The sequence below is a fragment of the Thamnophis sirtalis genome, unplaced genomic scaffold, assembly GCF_051295495.1.
Source record: "Thamnophis sirtalis isolate CommonGarterSnake01/CBP01778 unplaced genomic scaffold, rThaSir2_p1.2 scaffold_1, whole genome shotgun sequence".
Classification (NCBI taxonomy): domain Eukaryota; kingdom Metazoa; phylum Chordata; class Lepidosauria; order Squamata; family Natricidae; genus Thamnophis; species Thamnophis sirtalis.
In genome coordinates this window covers 155102061-155122921 of record NW_028261381.1, presented here as the reverse complement: position 1 = coordinate 155122921, position 20861 = coordinate 155102061, and the positions used below count along the sequence as shown (strand labels likewise).

At 37.8% G+C, this 20861-nt stretch overlaps 1 protein-coding gene across 7 annotated transcripts in view; it reads left to right on the top strand.

Annotated features, from left to right (window-relative positions):
- FERMT2 (FERM domain containing kindlin 2) overlaps nt 1-20861 on the top strand; it is an 81031-nt gene that overhangs the window by 52227 nt on the left and 7943 nt on the right. For all 7 annotated transcript variants that reach the window (XM_087728513.1, XM_087728506.1, XM_087728528.1 and 4 more), the window contains 8 exons: nt 868-1093; nt 1184-1286; nt 2533-2640; nt 4224-4358; nt 8075-8124; nt 10587-10711; nt 13247-13353; nt 15666-15887. In XM_087728513.1, the coding sequence (XP_087584639.1) occupies nt 868-1093; nt 1184-1286; nt 2533-2640; nt 4224-4358; nt 8075-8124; nt 10587-10711; nt 13247-13353; nt 15666-15887 (1076 nt within the window). The remainder of the gene's footprint in view (nt 1-867; nt 1094-1183; nt 1287-2532; nt 2641-4223; nt 4359-8074; nt 8125-10586; nt 10712-13246; nt 13354-15665; nt 15888-20861) is intronic.

Here is a 20861-nt window from a genome sequence, read left to right as displayed (position 1 = left end):
TCTGGGTCTTGTACACTGAATACAGCATTTTTGCCTCCAGAAACCCCACCCCTTCATCAAAATGGCCATGCATAGCTTGTAGGAGGCTTTCAGAGAGTTCCTGGGGGCTGGGGAGGGCAGAAATGAGTGAAAAACAGGCTGTTTTTTGCTCAATTTTGCCCCCCCCAGCCCCCAGGAGTACTCCATAAGCCTCCTAAAGGCTATCCATGTCCTTTTTTTGACAAAAAGAGCCCATTGTTGCAAAAAATGAGCCATTTTTTGCTCATTTGCCCCCCAGCCGGAGCCCTCTATAAGCCTTCTAAAGGCTATTCATGCCCTTTTTAAAAAAAAAACGAGCCAGTTTTTGCAAAAAACAGACTGTTTTGGGGAGGTTTGCAGAGTGCAAAACCGTGTTTTTTTTAATTTGCCTCTTCAAAACCTTGGTGCATCTTATACTCCAGTGCATCTTATACTCCGAAAAAATACGGTATACACTGTTTGGAGAACTTCTCTATCTATTGTCCTGAATATCCTACCATTCAGATTCGCTAAACGATCTAGGTTGTCTTATTACAAAAAAACAGAACAGATGGGGTTTTGTCTATCACATGTATATATTTTTAATATCTTAATCACATAGATGACCATTCCATCTTTCTGTAACACTTTCCAAAACATCATCATATGGTCACAGTTTAAATTATGGACGCCATATGGACCTCATATTGACTTGTTCCTGTATATCTGACATGCAGTGTAGATGTCCCTTCTTATTTCTGCAGTATTCACTAAAAAAATCAGTTCTGGGGTTATTGATATTGTAAGTCCTCTTCTGAATTGAGTGGACCAAGTATTAATTTGATTCTCTCTTATCTTTCTTCAATCTAGGGAACGTATATTCAAGTCCAGGGCTTTATAGCAAAACTATGACACCAACTTATGATTCTCATGATGGGAGTCCTTTATCACCAACTTCAGCTTGGTTTGGAGACAGTGCTTTATCAGAAGGAAATCCAGGTATACTTGCCGTCAGCCAGGCAATCACCTCCCCAGAAATCTTAGCCAAAATGTATAAGCCACAGTCACTTCTGGATAAAGCCAAGATCAACCAGGGGTAGGTTTAAAAATATTAGTTTTGGAGCTTGTTTGTGCGAAAACATTGCTTTGTTATGACTGAGCTAATATTTTCCCCCTCTTTTGGAAGATGGCTAGATTCTTCAAGATCACTTATGGAACAAGAGGTGAAAGAAAATGAAGCTTTACTACTGCGGTTCAAATATTACAGCTTCTTTGATTTGAATCCTAAGGTATACAGTTATGTTAACTATAATATGGTGAGGATTTTCAGTGCATGTAGGAGGGTTACTGACCTGCCTGCATACTGTGATCACTATAGAATTTTTTCACAGAATTGCTAGTAAATTGTTCGCTTATAAGACATAAAAAGCAAGCTAAAGGCCAGTAAAACAAATAATTTAATAATAACAGAATAACATAGAAGGGTATTTAACAGACAAAAACATGATCAGTATGCTAATACTAATTTCCAAATCGCATTTTAAAAACTATGATTTTATTTGATACTAGAAGATCGATAATTTCAGTAATATTGTGGCTTCCAGGATTAGGATATTCCAAAGCCACAGCAAGGCTGTCTTCCACATCTCCATGTAATACAGGTAGTCCTCAATTTATGACCCTAGCTGAGACCAGAGTTTTCATTAATAAACAAGGCATGTGTCGTGGGTAGATGCATGCTTGGGAAATAATCATCAAAGGAATGGGATACCAAACAGATGTTATTAGTAAAACATTGAATTGACCTGTAAATCAGGCAGCAAGAACAATTATTTCAGAACTAAATTTGTGTGGATTTTTAAAAAAGTCTATTCTGAATATGTTGTATTCTGTACTAATTGTACGCCTAACACGTTCCAAGACGGCAATTTTGTGCAGAATGCATTGCAGTAATCTAAAGAAGATGACATCTGTCATGGATTATTACGATTAGGTGTCTTTGTGCTGCGAAGGCTTGCAAGCCTCAGACTGGACATGCACTAATGCACTTCACTGAGGCCTTGAATGACAAAGACACATTTAAGAGTGTGTGGCAAAGCTCCACATTGTGCTCCTTCATGGAGATTGCAGCTTTTATCCAGAGTCAAAGACTCTGGATAAAACCTAAAAAGATGGGGAGTACCATTTAAAAGGCAGCATTAAGGCAAAGATTAATTTTGCATCAACTAGGGAAAATAAGATTGGAAGAGAGATAATTTCAGCATATTTGGAATAGATGGCTTATTTAAATTATAGCAGGGAAGGTTTGTACAGTTTTAGTTCCAACATTCCAAGTTTTCTGTTGGAGCACTGCATCTTCTGACCTTAAATGGTCTGTTATATTTCAGAGGGGCACATAGCATTCGATCAGCAAGTAAAAATGAGAACTTCGTAAAAAGTTTATTGATGTTTTTTTTCCAGAGTCTCTGGTAATAAGAACTGCATACTGTCCATAGGGTGGGTTATCAATTGAATAATTTGGTTATGTCTCCATAGTATGATGCAATCAGAATAAATCAGCTATATGAACAGTCCAAGTGGGCTATTCTTTTGGAAGAAATCGAGTGCACAGAAGAGGAAATGATGATGTTTGCAGCACTGCAGGTAAGGATTGGCCCTGAAGTCCCAGGGCTCTTTAACTCTTGGTTTTTGCTTTTCAAAGAATCCTTAGCAAATGCTAAAATCCTTGCTGTACTAAATTTCATATATTGCATGTATTCATTTTTTTTGAGTTAGAACATTTTGTCCCAACACATATTGCCTTTTTTTCTGTAAGGTTTTATTTGAACCTTTTTAGGGAATCTAAAATAGATTTGCCTCCTTTCAATGTCTCATGCAAAAGAATTTGGATTCTTTTTTCACAAACATGTTTGTACCTTTTAATTAGCTTTTAAGCGAAGGACAAGTACATTAGGTTACTGAACCACAAGATTCTGGCACTGAGCCTCTCAGGCAGCTGGTGATAATTCCTGGGTTTCCCAAAAATATCCTTGCCCCTTCTTCCATGTCCTCAGTCTGCAGTACATTTGGCAAACAAATTTATAAACACATTTAATGTATTTTTCATTGTACTTTCTTTTTCCCTTCTAAAGAAATTCCTTTCTACACTAGCAGTTTAAGGTGTCTCACATTGAACTGGTCTGTCTCTATGTATTATACCTAAGGCATAAAACCTAGGAACTCAAAAATCTCCTTGGATTATTAGAACTCTCTAGGTACAACATAAACCTTTGAGGGCAAAACAGATTGCGTTAACTGTATCTAGAACTGAATGAAGTTTTGTCATCAAAGCCACTTCCAGTCTCTTAATATTTTACCATGTGTGGAAATACTTAGCTGCCACTTAAAAGAATCATAGTTATAGATAATAAGCAACTGCTTGTTATATCCAATTTCATTCATTAGTACTAAAGCATCAGTGGAAACACAATTACCTAGTATGAGAAATGGAAGGTTTTGTATCATGTAAGGTACTCTATTTAGTAAAATAGTAAAAAAGACTTAAGCTATTTCTTTCCCAGTTAATATAGGTATAGATATGTTTAAAGTTGTCATTAGAAAAAAATAGAAGTAAAAGGAGATACATACCTGGGAATACGCTTCTACAAAAAGTTATACTCATTGTAGTGTGCTAAGTGAAGAGACTATTCATCATGGAACAAGTCCTTTCACATAAAGAACATTATTTTTGTTCTAAATCATGGGTCCCCAAACCCCAGGCCACAGTCGACTACCAGGCTATGGCCCATTTGGAATTGGGTCATGCAAGTGGCGGGTGAGCCCATGCATGTGAGCAGCAGGCACATGCTCCTGTCTCTTGCACAAATGGAGCTGTGTACACGCTTGTGCTTGCCGCTAATTCGCCAATCCAGAAAAGTTGGGGAACGCTGTTCTAAATACTTCTTGTATAAGTGAAAAGGGAGAACTAAGGGATATGAACCTAATCATGATATCTACTGAATCAAAAAACATTGAGATTTATTTGTAAAATGAATTCTAGATTAAGAATTAGCTGAGTTAAATCACAAAGCATCTCCCACACTTGTTTTGTGGCTATCATTCAGATTTTTTATTTAGATATGATACCAAGTGCTATGAAGGCTACATTGTATTGTCACCAGCCTTTGAGCAGATCAAGAGGATTATACATACATGGTTACAATTATTTTTCAATTACTTTATTTCAGTACCACGTCAATAAATTGTCCATCATGTCATCTGAAAATCACTTGAATAACAGTGACAAAGAAGTTGATGAAGTTGACGCTGCCCTTTCTGATTTGGAGATTACTCTGGAAGGTGGGAAGACCTCTACAATTCTGGTAAGATCTGAGAAGTAAGAGCTTAATGTTTTTCCCAAGAGTGTGAGACTAATAGTCTGGACACAAGAGAAACAGTCAAACTGCTGGTCATGTATGGGCAGTTTGAGAAGAACTTAGTTCATAACCTAAAAAATAGGTTTTTCCAGAATCTGGAGCATCTTTAACTGAATTAGGTAAAATCCTGCTAGTCCTTTTCATTGACTATTCCATATTAAATTCGTAAACTACAGGTAATCCTCAATTTATGACTGGTCAGATTAATCCCTTGTTTTGTTTTTGGAGTTAAATGGTCATTCACTTACATCCACATCACATAACCATGGTCACATGACTGCATTTTGGGTACTTGGCAAACCGCTCACCTTTATGGCTGTTTGAAGCATCCCATGGTCACATAAATGCGATTTGCAACACTTTTGCCAGTTTCTGGCAAAAAACAGCCATTTGGGAAAATGGGTTTGCTTAATGACCACTCTGTTTTGCTATGTTTACAACCGTTGGGGGAAAGAAAACAGTCATAACTTCAAATTTAGTCACATGATGCCTCAGCTTAAAACCTCAGCATCTTACAACCACAATTCTGGGCTGAATTGCAGTCATAAGTTGAGAATTCCCTGAACTGCACAAAATCATTGGGCATCTTCAGTAGAGTAATTGAACTGACAGAAAGCAGATTGTTAAATTCCACTTGCAAGCTCTCATAGTAATACAGAGAGTGAGCATCTGGCCTACAGATGCTATAGAAGTCTCCACTTTGCATGTCTACCTGAAACATTGGTGCAGAATATTAATGCAGTGGGACTTTCTGGTTAAAGCATTGAATTGATTCTCACTTAGGCCTTCTCCCCGCTTTCCTGGAAAAGCAGATAACCTGAGATGCACCCACTTAGAACTTGCCCTGTGCAAGCATTACTGTAGTGACTGAGAACTCTGTACTAGCCATGATTTGCATAGGGCCATTAATTTCAATAGGGTTTGTGAGAAGGTTTTCCTAATTGGGGAGTATGTTGTTTAGTAAACATTTAGAGTGAAATGGAGACTTGGTGCCAAACCATACATCTTTTGGAGTTTGTTTATATAGTTCAATTTCAGAGTTTGTCCTTTAAGGACACTTATGCGAAATCAGCTCTGCCAAGGAATTTTAGGGTATTTTTGCCAAGTACGTCCTCGTGGACTCTCTTGGACTGTTCACAGGTCATTTGGGTTTTTTTCCCTTTGGAGCTGCAGCTTCCACCCCAGCCACATGAAAACCCTACTCTCTTTAACTTTTTTATGCACAACTGTTTACCTAAGATGAAAGAAAGATACTCTTGATGTGTTTGTTCAATTTTCTAAAATCTGTAAACAAACTTCCAAGATATCTGTAAATAGGCAGTGGAGTCTGTGCAGAAGTTTTAGTAAAATATGCCATCTGTCTGTGTTTCTTATGATATAAAGGTTTTGCCGTCATTATCACTACTGTTATAAACCTGGAGGAAAATAGTGATAAACTGCTTCTAAATTGTGCCCCCCAATAATAACATGGACACGTCCATGTAGCTTCAGTTAGGAAAAGATTTTGATTTGGTTAATCTGCTAAATTTTGCTATTCTAGTGGAGGCGCCTTTCCTTTTCCACATTTAAAGCCTTGTGCTGAGGAGACCGTAACTGAAATTGTGCCTGTCTCCAGAAGTGGGGTGGGGAGAATCAGTGGAAGAAATTGAGAGTTCTTTTAAAGAGATTCCAAGAAAAGAAAAAAGAAAAAAAGCCAAAATGAGTAATTATAGTCATCTAGATTACACCTAGATGACATGAGGGAGTTTAACATCTTGCTCTTTTTATCTAGTAATGTATTTAAATAAATGGATGATATGGCAAGCTTCATTTTTTAAAAGCTTCCGCTCTCCATCAATCCAATATAGTACAAGTCGGGAAGCTACCTTAACCTTGATTCTTAAGTTTCAGTCAAAATGAATCATGCTCTCTTATCCCAGATTAGATCTGTTCTTTAGCAATGCATGCATATTTGGACATATGAAGAAAGAAAAATACCATTAGCTAAGCAAAACATAGCTCTGTGTGCAGATCAGTGGAATTCCCTTTTCTGTCCAAACTTTAAAGACCACTGAATTCTGTATCTGTAGAGTTACCAAATTTGAAGGAATACTCTTGTTAGTAAAGGCAAAAGCTTCTCTTTTCTCAGCAAGGGAAAAAGAATAAGCAGAATCCCGATAGAGGAGTGGTTGAGCCCACCTGCAGATCTCAAAGCACATGGCAGAATCAGATCAGTTCTTTTAAGAAAAACAATTATAAATGTAAATATAAGAATATAAATTTCAGGTTGTGATCCTGGTGCCAGGGGCTTAAGGATGCTCACATAAATAGCAGTAGCACTTAGACTTATATACTGCTTTACAGTGCTTCACAACCCTCTAAGCAGTTTACAGAGTCAGCATATTGCCCCCAACAATTTTGGGTCCTCATTTTACCCACCTCAGAAGGATGGAAGACTGACTCAACCTTCAGCCTGGAGAGATTTGAACTGCCAAATTGCAGGCAATAGAAGTAGCCTGCAGTACTGCACTCTAACCACTGCGCCACCAAGACTCATCCTAGCTGTTCTCATGAGATCAACTAAGTGGCCCTTATCTTTCATAAAAAATAAACTTTCATAGAAACAAGCTTTTGTCTATCATCTTTCGTAAAAATGCCCAGTTTGGAAAGATGCTCACCTGTCCAGGAAAAAAAGAGAGAGCGATTGAAACGGCTTTTATTTTCACTCTTCTTTTCCTCTGAAGAATGTTAATGGGCTTACATAAAGCCCAAGGGGCCTTCAAGGCAAGGAGAACAAAGAAGTTGTTTCTATACAGGATGCTTGCTATCCATATGAGATAAAAGCTTGATATCCCGGAGGAGGGGCCAATAATTTTGACAGGTATCCATGACTACAGTTATGCAGTAAGTGCTGCACTTGTGATTCCAGATTTGTAACAGCTGAGTTATGTTAAAATTGCCCCAAAGTATAAGTCCATAGTGCTACATCTTGAAAAATGAAGTAAAACTAAAACCCAAGACCGTAGGCCAGGCTAGATTAAAGTTACCGAATTCCTACTTTAGAGCACATGTAATTAGGATACCTTAGTTGCAGATTTATATATAATTAACTGGGATTTTCATCAGAAAAAATGATTTATTTTTCAGTGAATAAATTGTGAATGATGGACCAGATTCTTTTAATTACTGACTTACATATAGCTCACAACTGCATGATAATGTCACTGTGTTTCATCTTTTGAAGTAATGGTGATGGCTGTGATTCTTGATCCACATATCCTTTAAGTGAGCAATGTCTTGAAATATGCCTCAGAATTTTGAACATAGATTCTCTGTGCAGAAATGATGACCAAAACCTAGATAGTAAGAAATGAATGCCAGCCATAGAGGAAAGTTGAGGAATCTTTCTTCCATCTTTAAACTAGTTTAGAAAAACAACTAATTTATTATCTTTTCCAGATAATGTGATTTTCTAAAAATGTAGATTTACTCCTATAATTCTTTTTAATCAAGTTTCTTCTTCATCCTCAACCAAGAACATTGTCTTATTTTGAAGAAACTGTGTATCCATTTAATCAGCCTAAATTGATTCTTCCAAATTGTTTGCTTCTCAGCATTCTCTTTCAAGAAACCAATTTCAGATCCTGGCAGATAAAATATAATGGCAGCTGTCTTGTTTACAGGGTGATATCACTTCCATCCCGGAGCTGGCAGACTACATTAAAGTGTTCAAGTAAGTACTGTCTGGAAATCTGGAAGAAACAAATCAATAAGCTTTATAATAAATAAATAGGTTGTAATAAATGCATATCTCTTAGTGTCTAGAACAAGGTTTCTCAACCTTGACAACTTTAAAATGTGTGGCTAGAGAATTCTGAGAATTGAAGTCCACACATCCTAAAATTCCCAAGTTGAAAAACACTGATCTCGGTACATAAACTTGGAACATGTTTTCTTTAAAAAATTTTAGAGACTTTAAAATCTTACCATCCTTTCTAGAATGTTTCTTAAATTGCAGGGCTAAACCTGAAAATACATGAAGTCCGAAGAGTAACTGTGCTGCAGAAGTTGTGCTGCTTGTCTGTAATGACTAGAAAAACATTTGCATATTGATTTAATTTACATTGTTCAGAATTTTACTTTAGGCAATCAAATAACTGGAAAATATGAAAATGCAGTCATTTGTGATTTGCTTGATTCCTGTGTGTCATTTCTTGCTTCTTTGATCCATAAGGAGTGAATGTCATTTTTCAATTTCTAAAGACAGTGATTGGGGCTGGCATTTTCTGCAGTTATCCTAGAACAGAGGTTTCCAACCTTGGCAGCTTTAAAACTCTGGACTTGAACTCCCAGATTTCTCCATACTGACTGGGGAATTCTACAAGTTGAAATCCACAGGGTCTTAAAGTTGCCAAGGTTGGATACCCTTGTTCTAGAAATAGGGATGATATTGCACAGTTTGAAGTATTAGTCAAGTATCTTTCTTGTATTTTATGAACATATAGATAGCTAAATAACATTGTAGTTAATCCATTCTATTTACACTGCCAGAAAAAACAAGCTTTGGACTAACTTTGCTTCTCTTCAGTCAGGTTTATTTTTACTTTTAAATAAGACTTTTCTTGAGGGAAAAGAATAGGAAGAATATTATCTTGGATCTGAACATGTGAAAACTAGAAACAGTTGTGTCTGGATTTGGGTTAATATTTTGGCAGGCTTAGCTGTGTTACAAATGAATACCCGACCATACTACGGAGATGAATTTTGGAACTGGTACAAAGACGTGTTGAATTTTGCAGAATTGACAGGAAGAACAGTTGAGAGGAAATAGCATAGAAACTATCGGTACTTTTGAAAAGAATTCCAAAATGGCTTTGTCAGTTTTGTATTTGGAACCATATAGGCAATACTTTCTCCTTTCTGTTTTCTTTAATTAAGTAGGGAAGATATACTTGCTCTCCCATTTGTTAGTAAGCACTTCCTTTTGATAACTCCCATTACATAATTCATCACTTCTTAGCATTGCAGTTTTTAAGATAGATCTTATTTTAAGGTACTTTGAATGATGAGCTTGAGTAATGATTTGATTTCTAATTGCTTAATGAAATGACCACCAGTTCTGGCAAGTTGTTCTCTGTACTTAATGTATCTCAATAGGCTTTTGTAGAGTTGAATCCTCTGTACCAAAGAACTTGTGTTAATTATGAAAGAGAAAGCAGCCTAAAATTCTGATTCAGAGGGAAATCCCTGCAAAATCACATATTGAGGCACAAAATAAGTCTATTTTCTTATAAACAATAACATTTTGCAAACTTCCTGTCCTCCAGAAAATATTTTCATACTGCTTTATCTGTCAAGGATTTCCTGTACATCTACAATAGCATTCTAGAATGCATTGGTGACACTGTTATTTTGCTAAAATGCTGCTCTTGGGTTTTGAAGCTCAGGTGTTTTATTACCTCATACAAGATGGGAAAAAAGTCAGCCTATAATATGCGACTCAGTTTTGCTGTAGCTGTGTGTGGCATAGAGCAGGGGTGTCAAACTGGTGGTCCACAGGCCAGATGTGTTACCTGCAGGCCATGCCCACCCCAGCTCTGTGAATGGGGAAACCGTCGTGAAACATCATGTGACAACGTAGCGAGTTTGACACCCATGGCATAGAGAATCAATAAGTGTAAGCAACCTGCAGTTGTATAACATTATTGTATCCCCATGAAGAATGTCTGCTCCTTCTCTATATAGCAGCCTCCTGTTTGATCTCTTGTTTAACATAATCATACTGTTTTCGATGGAGTGAGGTCTTTTAAATGGAGCATCAACCCTGAGAACCTTTTATCACTTATTTGGCTGGTGTACCACTTGTGGCCAATTTCAGTAATAAGATACCCTAGCAATAATCAATCATTCAATTTTCACCTTGAGACTGAACTGTAATTTGCTCTACATGGGGCTGAAGGAACCAGCTCATATAAATCACTTTGCACTAAGTTGAGAATCTGTGACCCTTCTGATTGTGCTAAAGACTAGTTCTCAGCGGCATCCCCCATCTTTGACCATATTAACTGGGCAACTAAGAGTTGTGATTCAGCAGCAGCCAGAAGACCACAAGTTTGTGTGAGGCAAGAGATGAAAAGCTGTTGCAAATGTACCTCCATTTCATTCAGTGGTAGTAATTAGTTTACTACTTTACAGGCCAAAGAAGCTAACATTGAAGGGTTATAAGCAGTATTGGTGTACCTTCAAAGACACATCTATTTCCTGTTTCAAAAGTAAAGAAGAATCTAACGGGACCCCAGCTCATCAGATGAATTTGAGAGGTAACAGAGCAAATGCAGTTTTGGTGATCTTCTCATCTCTCCACAATTGAGCTGTATTTTAAATTTGCTTATTTTGACATTTTTCTGACCTTGCGATAAGATGCAAATATTTTCTTACATGGCATTTCTCCAGGATGACTCTGCATCTATCACTCACTCACTGAAAGGCAGGATTTCTTTCACACTAAATTCTGGGAGTCATCAGAATCAGTAGAGAATCACTTTGTCTTTTGTGGTACAACCAGGGAACTGAGGGTTGAAGGGATTTAAATATTTTGTGGAGTTGCGTGTTCCTTCACGTGCATAACAACCCCCCCCCAAAAAAGAGGTTTGTTGGTAATTTAATGGCAAAACTAGGTGCAGAATTATTTGATTCAGCAAAATGTTGCCTAGTTTTATAATGTCTGTATTTGTTCAATGTAACATACTGCATAAAATACAAATAAAAAGAAAGTGAGAACGAAATAAACGACTTTAGCTCAAAAATTAGGAATGTTTTATCACCCAATAGAACATTCTTTTTAAAATATATTTTCCTCCTGCATTAGTTTGCTGAGCACACACACACACACACACACACACACACACACACACACACACACACACACACGTGCCCAAACAACTTTATTCAGATAGGGACAAAGAATTTATGCTGCATAGGACATTCCTCTGGCTACCAGCTCTGTTTGTATTCCACAATAAGCTATTCCAGTTTAATGGATTGTGCAATAGGCACTACTGACATTCACTTTTAAAGCCTTCAAGGCAGAAACAGAAAGGCTGCCAGATGACTTCAGACTTTAACTATGAACTGGAGAAATGAAGCACGGAATACCTTTTTCGGAGCTTTTAAACAAAACTGTTGATGACGGAATTTTAAAAGAATTCTGCTGGGAGAGCTGAAATAAAGCTGAAATTGTTTCCAAGAAAATGAGTTATTTTTTAAAAACATTATTGTCCTTTATAAAAGGTTGCATTAAAAATCCTATATCCTTGTTCTGAACATTGTGTCCATTATCCATTAATTTTCTTTTACTATTGACCATGGAGTAGCCCTCAAAAATGCTGGCCTACGCTTGGTGTAATTTCCCGAATTTAGTAGACAAACCCCTCAAATGAAAGAACAACAAAACAATCTTATCTTTCCATGTATAAGTTATTTGTGACAGGGATACTGTTTAGATTTGGCAGATCCTGGTTCCAAGAATAATTTATTATGCTTATGTTAACATATTAAATAGTTAATAATCAGGATTAATGTCTACAGAGATTCTCAATCATCCAGGTCTCAAGCACCCAAAGGTGCTTTTCCCAAAAAGTGGGAGATGCAAAAGTAAGAGGCCTCCTCTGCCTAGACAAGCTGGCTGCTTCGAAAATGCAAGCATGGTCCTGTATGCCAAGCTCTGATTTCTCTGTCCATATATAAGCCAACTTTTCCTGAGCAGGAAAAAAATGAATTTCTAGCTTAGTGGTAATGAAGGTGACAATTTAATAACTGGTTCTTGTGAACAGGACTAATCAGCTAGATCAGGGGGGCTGAACCACTGGTCCGTGGCCCAGGCAAGGTTGGCAGCCTGTTGGGAACCAGACCATGCAAGAGGCGGGTAAGCATGTGATTATGTAAAGCTCCATTTCCCCATGAAACCATCCCCTCCCCCGCCACTGCCACACCACTACCAGTTCACAGAGCCGGAAAGGTTGGGGACCACTGAGCTGGATAATACCTTTATACAGGGACTTTGCTTAAATGAAAATATTCCCCAAAGAGTCAAAATCCCATTTAATTCCAATTCTAATTAAATTCAAATTCCTTCTGGAAGTACTTTTGATTTCAGTGGAGCACAATCATATATATAAAGAATTCATGATCAATATAACATTTATGCAACATTTAAGACAGCAGTCAAATGAATACACATCTGATTGAAACACACCCAGTCCTACAGCATGTTTGGTATCAGGAACCTCTTTTGTGGCTCTTCAGTATATTACAAAGCTAATATTTTCAATCAAATTGAATTGAATCGAATCAAGGTGAGATTTTTATCGAATTCCCATGTTATAGTGAGATTATAGAAAATCTTCCATACTGTGTTGCTTCAGAGATGAAAAGAACAAATATCTTATGAATTTCTGAGTGATTAGATTTTGGTGGATGTCTCTGCTGATCAAAGAAAAAAATGATACTATGATGGGTAAATACAGATTTGGATTATAAAATTCAATTTATCAATTTGGGGCAATTTATTCATTGAATATTAAAAGTCACTTGTCAAATGGGCAGCTACATACTATAAATTAGATTGAACAAATACACACAAAAATGTATATACAGGCAATGGAGATTTGATAATGCTGTTTTTTATTAAAACAAATAGCACTAGGTTAGTAGATTTTTTCCCCTTAGTTAAAATGAAATAATGAGAAGATATCCAAGTCTAAAAAGAGAAATAGCCTCAAATCTAACCATATGTGCCTTTTGTCTCATCCTCATATTTATGAAATATATAATATTTACATCTTCTTTTATTATAGGGTGTGAGGTAACTCCTGACGTCAACATATCAGGCCAGAAATTTAACATAAAGCTTCTAATTCCTGTTGCTGAAGGCATGAATGAAATTTGGCTCCGTTGTGATAATGTAAGTTTATATCAAATGCCAACCAAAGTCAATTGGATGTAGCTGATTATACATCAAGGACTGAAGTGTGCATCAATTCTTTCCTAGAATCCACAGATATCTGAAACTAGCCTTGTATAGAATATTACGGTTAAGAAGAATATAAGCAGGGCCAGTAATACAATAGTTGCTTTTCTTTATAGCAAACTCACCTTAATTCTTCTTAATTAAGAAGAGCCAAGGTGGCGCAGTGGTTAAATGCAGCACTGCAGGCTACTGCTAGATCAGCAGGTCAGCGGTTCAAATCTCACCGGCTCAGGGTTGACTCAGCCTTCCATCCTTCCGAGGTGGGTAAAATGAGGACCCAGATTGTTGGGGGCAATATGCTGACTCTCTGTAAACCGCTTAGAGAGGCCTGAAAGGCCTATGAAGCGGTATATAAGTCTAAGTCTACTGCTATTAATCTTGATATGAAGCAATTTGAGGTGAAGTATCATCATCAGTAAGATGATGAAATCCAATTGTTTACTATATCCCTGCCAAGTGATGCAGTGGACATATTGAAGGCTGGAGGCTATGAGAGATTGGATGGAACAGGCTCCGATTGAAGCCCAGATAGATGGACCCACAGTTTCTGCAGTCTGTTCCAGGCAGTTCAGATTTCAGCTTGAGGTGAGATGGCACTTTCCTGAAGGAGCAAGTATGCAGTCTGGATATCCTGGACTTGCCGTATTTGTTTTATCAGCAGGTAAAGGTTCTAGCCAATGTTGTCTGATCTGCCAATTATGACCTTTCCTTGACACTGACTGCAGTCTTTTTTATTTTGCTCTGCTTACCAAGACTAACTGGTACAGCAGAGTGACCTCTACATTGCAGGAGGCTACACTGTTTGCCACTTTGCTTCCTGGCAAAATTCAAGGTATTGATAATCCCCTACAAAGTCCTTTATGGTTCAGGCCCTTGTTACCTTCAAAGCCATAAGCCACATGCAAGCTCAGACAAGTCCTGATCTCCCAGGAGGAAAGGAGAAGGCTAACCTTTTCGGCTATGGTCATCTGTTCAAAATCAGTTTGCCTCCAAAGGAAAGGATACCCCCTGCTATCTTTCCAAAAGGCAATTAAGATACCATTAGTTAAATGAATATTTGTATGTCATTCTTTGATCCCACATGCCCAGAATAAAGCGTGACCCGTCAAAAGCGCGGACAACAAAAGCGCGATCGACAAAATCGCGCCTTTGACGTCATCACAGCGCGACGAAAAAGATCGAAAAATTCAAATAAAAATTAATAAAAATTAAATTAAAGCAAGCCGATTCACATAAAGGTAAGGGTTAGGGTTAGGGTTAGGGTTAGGGTTAGGGTTAGGTTAAGGGTTAGGATTAGCTTTAGAGCGTTAGCATTAGGGTTAGGTTAAGGGTTAGCGTTAGGTTTTTCGTTACTTTAACGGTTAGGTTTAGGGTTAGGTTTAGGGTTAGGTTAAGAGTTAGGGTTAGGGTTAGGTTTAGGGTTAGGTTTGGGGGGCTTAGGGTAAGGTTTTCGCTTTATTTTTACATTTTTCGAACTTTTTCGTCGCGCTGTGATGACGTCACCGCGCGCTTTTGTCAAGCGCGATTTTGTCCTACGCGCTTTTGTGGTGGAACCGAATAAAGCAGACTTTAGATCAGCCTCCTTCAGAAGGTCATGTTGGAGAATACATATCCTGGACTCAAAGCATATAGTATTGAAAGGTGACAACCAGCATTGTATGCCATGAAAGATCCTGTGATGTAATACTTCATGTATCCCCATGTTTTCCCCAACAAAAGTCCACAATGGAAAGCAGAAATACAGGACTGGGATTACAGAGCGAAAGGACTGGTGGGAATTGAATGTTTTTATGATCACATGGCACAACATATTGTTTGGGTTTTGTAGCTCCCTAGCAGTTTTCACTTTTTGGAAGAATATTGCGCAAAAAATACAAAATGTTCATATAACTGTAATTTGTGCCCATGTAAGGATGGCTGTGAACCATGAATTTTATCACTTGATTCTAAGCGCACGTGAACCCCAAATCTGCAGTACTAATCAAAATCAAGGTTGAAAAGATGCATAAATTTGATATTTACATTAACTAGAATCAATATTTAAGTGCAACAGTTTTGAAACATCTGAAAATAAGTGAATTATTTATCTTATAGTCACTTATATGACACATGTACTCTGTGTCTAAGATTGGGCTGTTCATCTTCTAATATGTTTGGGACTGGAGTTTTCCAGTATCCTTAGAGACACAATAAATATGCCAAACAGTCCATCCTAACAGATGCTTTGTTTTTCTTTTACACTGCAGGAAAAACAATATGCACATTGGATGGCAGCATGTCGGCTAGCCTCCAAGGGTAAAACCATGGCAGACAGTTCATATAATCTGGAAGTCCAGAACATTTTGTCTTTTCTGAAAATGCAGCATCTGAACCCAGATCCACAGATAATTACTGAGCAGATCACAACAGACATTAATCCGGAATGTTTGGTTTCTCCAAGATACCTGAAGAAGTATAAGAACAAGCAGGTACACATTTGAAATTACATTTTACTGTACCTTTTATATGAAAAGTGAATGTGCAGGTATACAGAGGCCTTGTGGATGAATGGGGAGAACAAGTCTAAAGCAGATAAAGAAAGGCCTAGGTATTGAAAAGAATTTGCACTCACTTTGAAGGTTCAGATCCTTCACATGTGAATCTTTCTAGTCTCACTATTGTCTGTGGAAATACAAGGTGGCATCAGTAGTCAAGGGTGCCTTTTGGTTTGTATTTCAGCTAGGGACTACAGATCCATCCAGGGGTTATGGACAGCCTAGTTATTATCTCTGACTATTGTAGCACAATGTGGTTCGGATACCTTTGGACATGGCTTGAAATCTTCATTTGTTATGGAACGTGACATCTTACATTTTTTTTCTGGAACATTATACTAATTTGTACTAGCTATACTGGCTATCAGTACATTTTTGAGTTCAATTGAAAGTACTAGTTTTGGTCTTTGAATTTTGCCACAAATTATGTTAAGGATTTGTGCATCATTAGAGCTTTCCGGTCACATTCTGAAGATGTGCTTATTGACTTAATTATTGAGGGTTCCAGAACTGAACCATATCTAAGAGGATTTCTCCATTTCAGGACACTTCGAAGAGGACTTAAAAAAAAAGTTAGCTCTTCCTTTTGGTAGAAACACAATTGTGGTCTTTGCTTTTGTAACCTTAAAACTTTAATTATGGTTGTTTTTTTAAAAAAGGGTGCATTTTTAATTTCTGAAACTACTTTGTGTTGTTTTCATATGGTAAGTCCTTTGAAAAGAGCATGGCCTTAATAAACAGCTAGTAAATATATTAAAAGAATGAAATGAATGCTATCAAAATGACATCTTGCTTCAGAGTTTTGAGCTATGAATTCACATTACAACCATTATACAATGATTATTGATTATTTCCTTGCTGTTTTAGAGTTTTTATAATCCTGTTGGGATAAGAATCCTTTATGGGTTACTGTGAATTCAGACACTATTTACATTGATTTTCATTCTGTGGTGTGAATAGGATCAAGTCAGAGGTGGGACCCTGGTTGCACCTTCAGTCTGGTATTTTGTTGATTTTTAATTACCTTTTGGTCATGGACCCATTGCTTACTTTTGTTCTGACCTAGGCTTCCTGAGAAAGTATAAATAACACACTTAGTCCCCAAACCCCTCTTTTTATATAAATGGCTGTGAATTATGTTCATTCACAGCCCATAATGATTCACAAACAGTCTGTAAAGAGTTCCACAGATGTCTTCCAGTCTTCCAGGGCAATGCTGATAAGCACCCACTTTTATCTCCCTTGAAACACTGCCAGAGACCTAATTACCAATTACTTTTGCAAGGCCAAATGGAGCTCAGAGTGAACTGGGGCTTCAGAGTTTGAACCGACCAGAATGAACAAAGTTGCTTCCTGCAAAGGCTCACGTCCAATTGCTCCTCTTTTATGTCTTATGGGAAGCGCCAATCATCTCCAAGCCTTACTCCCGAGTCACCTCTTTTGTCTTAACTGTTCTTGCCTTCTGGCAGCTTTGTCCATGCGCACACTGGGAACAGGCTCACACTGTTCTTCTGCCTCGCTGATGTCAGACTCCGGAGGGAGCACATCCACTCCCAGATGGCCTTGGCCCCCTCTCTGCCTCCGACGCACAGCCCTCATATGAGCCTTCCCCAGACTTTAAGTTTTAATTAACACCATATATTTAGAAAAAAATTGCTTTGCTGTTTAATACATTTCCTAGTAACTCATAGACATATATTAAAATCAAGCTAAATTATTTGGCTGAATTTTCAATCTTAAAAGAAACACAGAATGGGTTAGAAGAGTGTTTCTAAAGCTCAGCAACTTTAAGATATATGAACTTCAATTCCCAGAATTCCCAGATGGCGTTCTTTAAGTGCATACATCTTAAAAGTTGCTGAGTCTGAGAAACACCGGGCTACAAAATATCTTGGAGATAATCTGTTCCAATCCCTTACGAGCAGATGAATCCACAGCATCTCTGATAGGCCACCATCCAGCCTCTACTTAAAGTCCACCTCCCCCCCAACAAAGGAGAACCCATCACCTCCTTATATAGTCTGTCCATTGTCAAATGCTTCTTACTATTAGGAAATACTTCCTGATGTTCAACCAAAATCTACTTGCTTTTTCATTTAAACCCATTATTTTTTCATCTGGTCTGAAAAAATTCAGAATAATTCTGCTCTGATCCTCCCAACAGCCCTTCTTTTTTGCTTTAAGCTGATTCACAAAACAATTCCATATACTGTACAAGACAGTCCTTCGGGGTTCTTTAACATGAAGGACAAAACTGTCATGCGCCAGGTGACTTTCCTGCTCTGAAATATTCATATATGTTTCAGGTATGAGAATTATACTTTATCGAATTGGTAAAAATCAATGTTTGGGAAGGAGGGGAATCAAACTACTCAATGAAAAATCAGCGATAAAAGGGAATATACTAGACTACAGTTTTTTCCTCTCTCTTCCAAATACAAATTTGTTGACAAAGTCTTAAGGAATCCTTCTTCTCCAGCTTGTTTCCTACTCATGGAATAACTCATTGTGAGAAGATTTGCTTGTATCACAATTCAGTAGCAGAGTGTCCAGTCCGTTACTTTATTTGGTTTTCACATTTTTGAATTGCCCATTTGCTTCGGAGAGGGACATTAAGCACCGTTAATTGCCAAAAATCATGTGAGTCTCATCCTGATATTATTCAAGTATCTTCAGCTATAAGATTTGACAATTTTGTAAGAGATTTGTGGAATGGGCAGGATCTCTGCGCTTTCAGGCAATCTGAAAAGATTGTGTCAAATGTGAACTTTGATCTTGGATCAAATATTTGAAGAATAAAATGAATAGTTCTCCCTGGGATTATTTTTCCCTCAGACTTCTTTATGATCTAATTCACTAACTTGCTGACTGAAGTTATTTTAAGAACAATTCTATGTTTTATTTATGACATGAAATTCTCATATCAATATGTGATACAGTACTTGAATTTTAAAAAAAGAAATGGAACCATCTGGCCAAAAGTAAAAATGTAATTAAATGTTACACCAATAGATTTAGCGTTAAAACAAAAACCTAGTGGAATAAGTGGACTGGGTTTAATTCAGCTCAGTTCGTAATAATCTCTTGAAAATAATCATGTTTTTGTCTTGAATACAATATTGCTAACAATATTGTCTTGAATACAATATTGCTAACAATATTGTCTTGAATACAATAAATTTCATTTCTTACCAAATGGTTTTACTGATTTTTATAGGTCCCTGCAAGGACCAATCCGAAGTGAGTGTGTGTGTGTGTGTGTGTGTGTGTGTGTCTATGCACATGCGTGGATATTTAATATGAAGTATTTATTTACCTCCTTTAAGAAAACCTAGGGGATTGTACCAAGGCACTATTATTCCCGCAGATGCACGTGGCATGGGGAGGCAGTGTGATGGTATGAAGGAAATCTGCTTTTGTGGAATTTGTAGAATGCAGGGAACGTTCAAAAGCAAGAGACGATGTTGCTGCTTCCTGACTAGCAGTCCACTGATGTAAAAATATATGGAATAATAAAAGATGAGCCTTTTCAAATGTGCTCTGGCCTATTCTGAGCCAAGAAACTTCTCTACTGTTTCTACTATAATTTGAATGCAGGCAATCTTCAATCTATGACACACAATGGACCCCAAAATTTTTGTTGCTAAGTGAGTTTTGCCCCATTGAGTGACCTTTCTTGCCACAGTTGTTAAGTGAGTCACTGCAGTTTTTAAAGTGAATTAACTGTATTTTTCGGCTTATAAGATGCACCGGAGTATAAGACGCACCAAGATTTTGAAGAGGTAAATTTTTTTTTAAGTTTTTTGCCCTCCCTGGCCCCCAGGAGCAGTCTGCAGGCTTCCCAAACCCTCTGCATGCTCCATTTTTTGTGAAAAATGGGGCATGCAGAGAATTTGAGATGCCTGTAAAGTGCTTCGGGGGGGGAGGATGAGCAAAAAATTGGCCTATTTTTTTGAAAAAAAAAAAAAACCAGGGCATGCATTGGCTTTGGCAGGCTTGTAGAGTGCTCCTGGGGACTGGGGTAGGGGCAAAAACGAGCAAAAAGCCTATTTTTTGCTTGATTTTGTCCTCCCCAGCCCCCAGAAGCACTTTGCAGACCTTCCAAACCCTCTGCAAGTCCATTTTTGCAAAAAAAAACCGGGATGCATGGGGGTGGGGTTTCAGGAGGCCAAAAATGCTGTATTCAGTGTATAAGACACACCCAGATTTTCACCCTCTTTTTGGGGGAAAAAGGTGTGTCTTCTCTGAAAAATACATTATCATTAAGGAACTCTGGTTTCCCTCATTGACTTTGCTTGTCACAAGCCGGCTGGGAAATTTCTATATCTCTATAGAAAATCTCTATAGCCCAATAAAACTTCCAGTGCCTCTTCCTGCAACCGACTCACATGGCAAGTCTCTGGAAATGCTTAGAGGTTGTACTTTGTGGAATATTTTTTTGTCTGAATTTTAGTTCATCCAGGAATGTGTGTTATATTAATCAGGAAATAACCGATAATTCAACTGAAATGTATTTTCTTTTGATTAGAGGGCGGGCGATACTTCCTTATTGTTGAACTATGAAGTTAACCAGGGTAATCACTAAGGGGCTGTCACTTTTCATGGAGAGAGACACAAATTGCTTTCAGATATTCTAGGGCAGCTTCCCCAACTTCATGGCATCTCGATTTCTTACCATCAAGAACCATTTTAGTCATGCTGGATGGAAATGATGAGAAATGCAGTCCAAATTGTCTGGAGCACCGTCTCTCAAGCTTGGGCTCTTGAACATTGGGTGGACTTCAACTCCCAGAATTCCCTATTCCCATCCATCTTCAAGTAGCCAAGGTTGAGAAATGCTGGTTTGGAGGAACTGAGTTAGGGAAGCATACCTGGAATTAGCATCTTGCTATGCTTCTTTTTGCTTCC